Source organism: Sceloporus occidentalis, unplaced genomic scaffold, assembly GCF_023333645.1.
Source record: "Sceloporus occidentalis isolate IW3139 unplaced genomic scaffold, rSceOcc1.0.p SCAF_2, whole genome shotgun sequence".
Classification (NCBI taxonomy): domain Eukaryota; kingdom Metazoa; phylum Chordata; class Lepidosauria; order Squamata; family Phrynosomatidae; genus Sceloporus; species Sceloporus occidentalis.
This window is the reverse complement of record NW_028316982.1, coordinates 126,316,043-126,325,011: the sequence shown is the minus strand read 5'-3', so window position 1 is coordinate 126,325,011 and position 8,969 is coordinate 126,316,043. Positions and strand designations below refer to the sequence as shown.

Here is an 8,969-nt window from a genome sequence, read left to right as displayed (position 1 = left end):
AAGAGTTTGGCTTCACCGGGGAGGAATTACTCGCCAAACCCACTGCAGAGCTCACAGATCTCTTAGAGAAAACTTTGAATGGCTGCCATGCGGTAGGGCCTAACCCTGCAACGGCTTCCCCCAACCCCCAGAATATAGGACACTCAGGCTAGGAACGCCTGGGATCCCCTCGCTCGCAGAAAGCATGGGCAGACCCTAGGAATCTGGGCTGCAACCCCCATTGCCTGGAAAGATAACCCCCCCCCCCCCGTCACAGACTACCCCCAGAACTGGACATATTAAGGCCCCTGCACACCCGTTTTCTGCAATCCATCCACAGACCGCACCCCCTCATCTAGATCCCACATCCAAACTGCCATGCCTGCAGATAGTAGTGACCCTAAAGCCAGATTTATGGGGACGTCCCACAATATATGTAAAGGTAGGTCCCCCAGCAAAGCTGAAGCTGGCACAGATGCTAGTAGACTCCAGCGGCTGCCGTTAACACCATGAGCCCCAAGCTAGCTGCATTGGGACACAAGACAGTAGACAGCATGGAGCTGGTGGGATTCGGTAAAGGAAAACACCAAGCTGCCATTTGGTCAGACATTCCCCTACAGTTAGGCCCCCTTTTTGATTTGATCAGGGCATGTGAAAATCAAGGAGAGGACGATGGGATTCTTGGCGTAGGATTGCTCAAGAAACACAGGGTCACTTTAGACTTAGCCAACAGTCTCCTGTGGCAACTAGAAGAAGGTCCCTTGGTTATTTCAGCCATCCACCGGTGCGCTGCCTTAAAGGCCACGGCACCCATTTTCCCTATTGCAAATGACCCCTGGACAATAGATTTCCCCGATGTTTGGATTAAGGACAAAATGGATTGTGGAAAGGTTAAGGGAGCATGCATGCTCATAGAAGGAAAGGATCTCCCACCCCAGAAGCAGTATAGATACCCCTGTGAGGCAGAAGAAGGTATAGCCAAGACTATAGAAGGTTTGCTGAGATGGGATGTAATTTTGCCCATGCAGTCCATTTGCAATTTGCCCCTATGGCCTGTGCTTAAAGCAGATGGTGTCACTTGGAGAATGACTGTGCATTTTAGAGCCCTCAATGCGGTCACTCCACCGGTAGCCCCCGTAGTAGCCAAGTACAATGAAATCCTGGCAGCCATTGCCGCTGGAGCAAGGTTTTACAGTGTGATAGACCTAGCAAATCTTTCCACTCAATCCCACTCCACGAGAGCTGCTTCTACAAATTCACGTTCAAATTCCGTTGCACTCAGATGTGCTTCTCCCGCACGCCACAAGGGTTCCACTCCAGTCTCAGTATTTGCCATGCACACGTGGTCAAAATGTGGACAAAATTGTGCCCCACGTCACGCCTTCACATCTTGTCCTACGTGGATGACATTTTGATCCATTCGGGTTCACAAGAAAAGACTGCAGACATTACCCGAGAGGTGTTGGAGCTCATTCAGGACACAGGATTCAAGGCCAACAGAGAAAAGGCCCAGTTAGTGCAGACCCAGGTCAAGTATTTACGACTAAACCTCCAGACAGATTGTAGGACCCCAGATCTGCAGTGAGTAGACACCATAAGAAAACCCCCTACCTCCACAGATGTAGCTTTCCTCAGAGCACTCCTAGGTACCTTTAATTTCTCCTGCAAGTTCCTAGAGGACTTTGCAGTTAAAGCCAAACCCCTGTACTCATTGTTAAAGAAAGGAGCCATTTGGAAATGGAGACAGGAACAGCAAGAGGCTTTTGCCACTTTAAAGACGGATTTGGCCAACCCCGAAGTAACCCAGCCATTTTACATTCAGTTAGCCATTGCAGACAGTCATGTAGGAGCAGTCCTCACCCAGCTGAGAAACAATATACATAGAGTTGTGGCATATGCATCCAGGAATCTCTCACCCACGGAAGTAAAGTTTAGTCCGTGTGAGAAGAATTGCTTAGCTTTAATATGGGCTTTAACTAGATGGGAATTCATTATAGGAGGAGCCCGAGTCATAGTGCAGACCCCACACACCCCACTCAAGTTCATTCTGTCAGGGAAAGTTCAGGACGGACAAGTTCACAGTGCTAGGATAGCAAAATGGACCCTAGAACTGTTGAAGCGTGGCACTGAGTACCACCGGCAAGCTAGTGAACCTAGCGCCCCCTACAGACTGGTAGTTACTGGTGCTGCCCATGAATGTCCCCTTCCTGTTTCCATCCAGAGCGACTGGCCAGTTAAAGCAGGCAAGCCTCTGGAGGAAGCTTTGAAAGAGGAATTTATGTGCTGGTTTTGTGACGGTTCATCCTCCTGCCCCGACGGGACCCGCCTAACGGGATTTGGAGTGATCCATGTCAACAACAGCCATGTCCTGCAAGGTTCAGTCAGGCCCCACTCCAGCCAGGCCGCCGAGGTAGAAGCCCTCCGTGCCGTCCTCGACTTTGAAGACCCTCACTCCCCCTTAGCAATTTTCACAGACTCTCAATGGACTGTAAATGCAGCCATAGATTGGCTCCTGGTATGGATGTCCCAAAAGTGGAGAACAAATGATGACAAGCCAGTCACTCATGCAGACAAATGGCAGGAAGCTGCCTACCTAATTCAGAAACGGATGTCCCCCACGTGAATGTCCTACGTTAAAGGCCACCAGAAAGGCACCGGAGAGGAAGCCCAATGGAATAACAAGGCAGACGCCTTAGCTAAAGAAGCAGCAGCAATCCCTATGGCTCCGATTAATGTAAGGCCCAAGGAGCCCATGTTACCTGACACCCTAGATTTAGCCTAACTCCACAAGGGAGACAGTGAGATCAAGGCATTGGCAACAGCAGAGAAGGATCCCACAGGAAAGTACAGCATAGCTCAGAAAGAAGGAGCATGGTGGGCGGTATAAGCAGAGGGTGTCCATCACTGGATTGTTCCCACAGAGGTTCACAGAGAGCTCATTCAGTTCATGCACAACATAGGACATAGAGGCAAGGCGGCCACCTTAGAGAGAGTTAAAGAGACAGGATGGTGGTCCCGCATGAAGGAAGATGTAGATCAATGGGTAGAGAATTGTCTCTCCTGCGCCATGTTAAATGCGGATCTCAGTGGCCCTAAGGCCCCCATCCGCTACCAGCGCATTGAAGGACCCTGGTCTAAGCTGCCGATAGATTTCATTGGCCCCCTACCGACCACTCCATGGCACACCAAGTACTGCTTAACAGTCATAGATCTCATTAGTAAATGGATAGAAGCTTTTGCCACGCATGACAACACCGCACCCACCACTGCAAGGGTGTTGTTCGACCAAGTATTCAGCCGTTGGGGAATGCCCCGATCCTTCACTATAGATCATGATTCAGGCAGCCATTCCACAGGAGAAGTCATGCAGACCCTCTGTAAGGCTTTAGGAATCAGGCAGCAGTTTCATCTGGCTTTTAATCCAGCGAGTTCCGATTTCATAGAAAGATCCAATAGGACCCTAAAGGAGGCCATGAGAAAGGTAGTTAAGGCCTCTGGGAAAGACTGGGATGCAAAGCTCCCCATTATTTTGATGGCCCTTAGAGGAACTACAGCTTCCCACGGCTTTACACCGCACCAAGTAATGACCAGATGCAAAATGATCATGCTGGAAGCCTTCTGGCTCAACACAACTCTCCCTGCAGATCTAGAACCCGTGGTCCTAAATCACGAGTGGATCAAAAACCTCCTTCAGAGCATTCAGCAAATGCATAGACTAGTTGCAGAGAAACTAGGTCAGAACATGCAAGCCATAGACAGGAAGCTAGGATGGGTCAGAAACCCCCAACAGTGGGATCCCGGACAACTAGTTATGTACCGGAACTTCTTTAAACACAAGCACAACCTGGCCGCGAAGTGGTTAGGACCAGTAGAAATCACAGAGAGGATTTCCTCTGCTGTGTACTAGGTGCGCATTCCAAGCCACCAGGGCACCCGGTTAAAATATTTTCACTCATCACAGCTGAATGAATGGAAAGGAGGACCGAACCCGGTAAAGTCGGTCCGTCCTGAGCTACCCTTTCCGCCACCCGTGAATCTGTCAGAGACTTTTGTGAGTCTGTTCCCAGAGTAGAGATAGCATTAGTAAGTTTGCCTCTCTGTTTCCCTACAGGGACAGGAGATGGCTCATATGTGGTAACCGCTCACCTCAAAAGATTATAATGAGGATGGATAAGTGAAAGAGTCAGAGCAGGCGTCAGATTCATTTCATCTTTGTTCCACAGGTTGAAGGGAAACACAGGAGAAGAAGAAAAAAGAAGAAAAAAATCACTAAGCAAACAAGCAAACTGTAGTTACTGCTGCTGCCAAAAAGAGAATTATGGTGTACCTGGAAGAAGCCTCCTTGAATGAAAAGGAGGAAGAGGAGATCGAGGATTACAAGCCTCAGTTAAAGATGGAGGAGATTAGCACTCTTGCCATGATGCCAACAGAGGCAGAGCCTGGTTCACCCAATAGTAGCAGCAGATCAGGAGATGTCAGAGTCAATTCATCCTCTTCAGTGCAGAAAATCAACATCCCCATCCTTGATGAACATCTATCACTTTCTAGATCTCTAACCTTTGATCTATACCTTTCTTGACTACCCTTTCTTGTAAATCTCTCTTGGCTTGAACTCTGTTCAGGACTGATTCTTCCTTTGAACTTTGGATGGTATGCATCATGATTCTGGTTGTGTCAGCCTTGAGCCTAGCTCAGTTTTGCCCTGCCAGTCTCTAGGGATGTTAAATGTATTCCCTGGAGAACTTGTCAGCTTTAAACAGGACAAATTGTCTATATTCACTCAAGTTCCCTGAAACAACTCTGAGAGCAACGAAGTCAAGATATTGTTGTGCAGGACAGCTGCTGAGACCTTTGCTTCCCGAAGCAGACCAGCTCTTCACTCTATGCACTTTCAAATGGGCTTTTGTATCACCAGGATGTTCCTATAGGACTATCATTCCATGATCGTCAGCTAGCAGGACATGTTTTCTCTATAAAACTCTTCACATTGTTTTGGTGGCCTTGCATATATGATGTATTATATGAAAATCTGCCCCAACTGCCACTATGCTAAAAAGCAGCCTAGCAGGCCCTAGCAGCCATTGCCAACCCCTTCTGAGCCTTGGAAACTGGTCTCTTTGTACTTTATCATGTGGGGACATCCACCATCCTTGCCTGAGGGGTGCAGGGGAACCCTAATTGTTGTAGACTTCTTCACAAAGATGGCAAACTTTGTTCCCTGGGTGGGCATACCTACCACCAAAGATACCATACAGCTACAGTGCGCCCTTGCCTTATGTGGGGGATCCATTCCGGATCCCCTCCTTGCGTAAGCCAAAAAACATGTATGCTCGAGCCCCATTCACTTGAATGGGGCTCATGCATGTGGCAGTGGTGTGTTGGTGCGGCGACGCACATGCGCTGCCCCTTGCACCCTGCGCACTCTTGCGCAGGCGCACTATATTTATTCAACAAATCTTTTGCTTCCATTGGCTACCAGTGGCCACAGATTCAGAATAAGGCCATCAAGTTCACGCCTCAGTTTTGGCAGATCTGCTTCAATAATTTTTTCTCCACTTCTTTCCTTAGTACTACCAAATTTTTATCTTCTATTTCCTTCAAATCTTTCGTTATATATTTATATTTTATATTACTTCTTAATCTTATCTCTAAACTTTTTTGTTTTATAAACTCAGATTCCTCTTTTTTTGTATAATTAAATATAATCATTTCTGATTTATTCCAATTAATCTGTAACCCTGTCATTTCTCCAAATATCTTTAAATGTTCTTTTTCAGTCAGTCAGTAATTTATTTCAGCCAACAAGCCATCAACATCAGAATATATATAAAAATATAAAACATATAGAGCATTTAAAGTGTTTAAAACATTAAAAACATCAAAATACACGGACTTTTTAAAAATAAAATCATGGAATATATATTCATAACCTGTGCAAAGGATAGAAATTTATATTTATTTTAACTGAAAAGCTCTAAAAGGAAAAAAAAAAATGTATAATACAAGGCCTTAGGCACAGAGCCTAGATAAGTGCAAGTTGCAAAAGGCCAAGCTGTTCAATTATGTTGACTCATTGTCTTGCGTGTTTTAACAGCCGAACAAAGAAACTTAGCCACTATTTCCGTTCTACTTTTCTCAGTATCGTTCAGCAGGTATTCCATATACCAACTGTTCGATCTGCCTGGAGACTTGAGCAGGAGGGGAGAGATTAATCTTGCCCTCTCGTCTTTATAGAAGGTACAAAAGAATAAAACGTGTTCTAACGACTCAATAGAACCATCACCACAGGGACAAACCCGTTCATGGTAAGGGATTCCCTTGAACCGACCCTCTAGAAGTGCTGAAGGAATTACATTAAATCTGGCTTTAGAGAACACAGCTCGGTGCTTTGGAATAGTCAGGTTTTGCAGATAAAATGCCTCCTTCTCTGAGTTAAACTGTAGCCCTAGGCTAACGGGAGAGCAGGTGGTACAGGCAGAAGATAAAGAATATTGAGTATCAATATCTCTTATGCGGCGTATCATAATCTGCTGGGCTCTCGAAAGGTCTTGTGACATTAAAAAACTATTTGAGAAACCCAATCTCAGCAATTTTTCCTGGATATTTTTAGACCATAGGGTGGTATAATTGTCTTTCCGTATAAGATGCCAGAGACCTGAGTCAGGGCCCGCATAAAAGAGTTTCAACCAGTACTTTAAAGTCCACGTCCAAGCAGAGCATTCCACAGAGTGGCAGCCCGCTTCAAGTCGTAAAGCAGCTGAAGGGACGCAATTAGGTACTCCAAATAATTTGCGAAGATAAACGGAAAAGACCTGTTCTAATTTTACAGAGAAACCTTGGATCCAGATGGGTATTCCAAATAACAATTGTGGTATAACCTTGGCCTGAAACACCTTCAAGGCTGCAGGTAAAAATTGGCCTCCTTTAGTATAAAAGAATCGGATTAGGGCTTTGGCACTATTATTTGCTGATTGAACAGCTATTGAACTCTGGGATGTCCAGCCAAGAGATGCTTGAAAAGTTATTCCTAAATACCTAAAAGTGTTAACTTGTTCTAACCTATGTCCATTTAAAATCCACCTGGATCGAGTCTTTTTTCTTGAGAAAACCATAATTTTTGTTTTACTATAATTGATGATCAGGCCGTTATCTTCACAATAACTTCCAAAAACTCTCAAGATATGTTTCAAGTCTATTTCCGAAAAGGAAAGGAGAACTGCATCATCTGCATACAAAAGTAAAGGAATATTAACAGAGGCTAGTTTAGGAGAGTGGCGTGCTTCCGCGGAAATGGAAGCAGAGAGATCATTAAGATAAAGGTTAAATAATAAGGGTGCCAAAATGCAACCTTGACGCACACCTTTTTGAGTGGGGATAGATTTCGTGAAATTACCCTGAGTGCCACATCTCACCTGTATAGTTGTATCTCTATATAGATTCATAATTAACCAAAGTAGTCTCCTATCAATAGAAGAGGCAAAAAGTTTTACCCAGTCTATCCAATAAATTTTAATAGTTAATAATGTATCATCGGCAAATAAACTAATTTTATGTTTTTTAAGTCGTATTCCTTCCAAACTATTATCATTTCTCATAACATTCGCTAACAACTCTATAACCATTGCAAATAATATTGGTGATAGTGGACACCCCTGTCTTGTACCTCTTGTCACTCTTATTTCACTTGTTATCCCATCATTTAGTGAATATCAAGATATAATTGGTCTATTAATCCTCTTATTCTATCCCCCTTTCCAAATCTTTTCATAATTATTTTTAATGTTGACCATTCCACACAATCAAACATTTAAATATATCTAATGCCAAAATCCTTGCCCTTATCTTTTTCTCCCCTATTACATGTATTTAATTCAACACTCTACCTACTAAATTGGACATTTGTCTTCCTTTCACAAATCCACACTGATCCTTTCTTATATATTTATACATACATTTATTCAATCTATTTGCTATTATTGCTGATAACATCGTTGCATCTTGATTTATTAATGATATTGGTCTGTATGATCCTGGGTCCATTAAATCTTAATCTACCTTTGGTATTAAGATTACTAATGATTGGTGCCATGATACTGGTATCTTCTCCCCATTCATTATTCCATTATAAAATTCTAACAATTTTGGGATTAATATCTTTTCAAACACTTTATAATATTCTGGTCCCAATCCATCCATCCCCGGAGCTTTCCCATTTTTCAATTTCTTTATTACCTCCACTATCTCTACCTTCTCAATGGGTTGCTCCAGTAACTCTTTATCTTCTTCCTCTAATTTTTGCCCCCAATTTTCTTCCACATATTTCTTTATTTTATCCAAATGATTTTCTCCTGCCTGATATAATTCCTTATAAAATTCTTCAAATTTTTTAAATTTTTCTTACATCAATCTACATATTTTACCAGATTTATCTCTAACCGTATTTATCATACTTTCCATTTTCTTCTTTTGTGTGGACCTGGCCAACATTTTTGAATTCCTATTACTATATTCAAAAAATTCTCTTCTTAAATAAATCAGATTTTCTTGTATTTCATTTATTTCCATTTTATTCAATTCTTCCCTTTTTGCCCTTAATTCTACATATATCTGTTTAGCTCTGTTAACTATATATCTATTTTCCAATACTTCTATATCCTTTTGTAATTTCCTCTTTCTTTTGTCTTGTCTTTTCTTAAAATGATATGATTATTCCTCTTGTAACTGCTTTCATGGTGTCCCATAACAACCCTTTTGTCACCTCTTTATCATTTATATCCCATATTTCTTACCATTCCTTTCCAATTTTTTCTACAATTTCTTTATAATTCAATATCTTAGTGTTTAACCTCCACCTTTTTACTTGTTCATAGCCCTTCTAAACCACTATTTCTACATTCACCAAGGCATGGTCCGTTATTTTTATATTTGATATTTCTGAATTTAATATTTTATTTATCATATTTTTTGATACAAAGATATAGTCTATTCTT

At 42.8% G+C, this 8,969-nt stretch overlaps 1 protein-coding gene across 1 annotated transcript; it reads left to right on the top strand.

The window, feature by feature from the left end:
• Positions 1-2,998: 2,998 nt before the first annotated feature.
• On the top strand, positions 2,999-3,886 carry LOC149318998 (protein NYNRIN-like). Its single transcript, XM_089508368.1, has one exon. The coding sequence runs from the start codon at positions 2,999-3,001 to the stop codon at positions 3,884-3,886; it is 888 nt and encodes a 295-aa protein (XP_089364494.1).
• Positions 3,887-8,969: the final 5,083 nt, after the last annotated feature.

Coding starts and splice junctions, on each gene's coding strand:
- LOC149318998 (XM_089508368.1), top strand. CDS start 2,999: ATGAAGGAAGATGTAGATCAATGGGTAGAGAATTGTCTCTCCTGCGCC.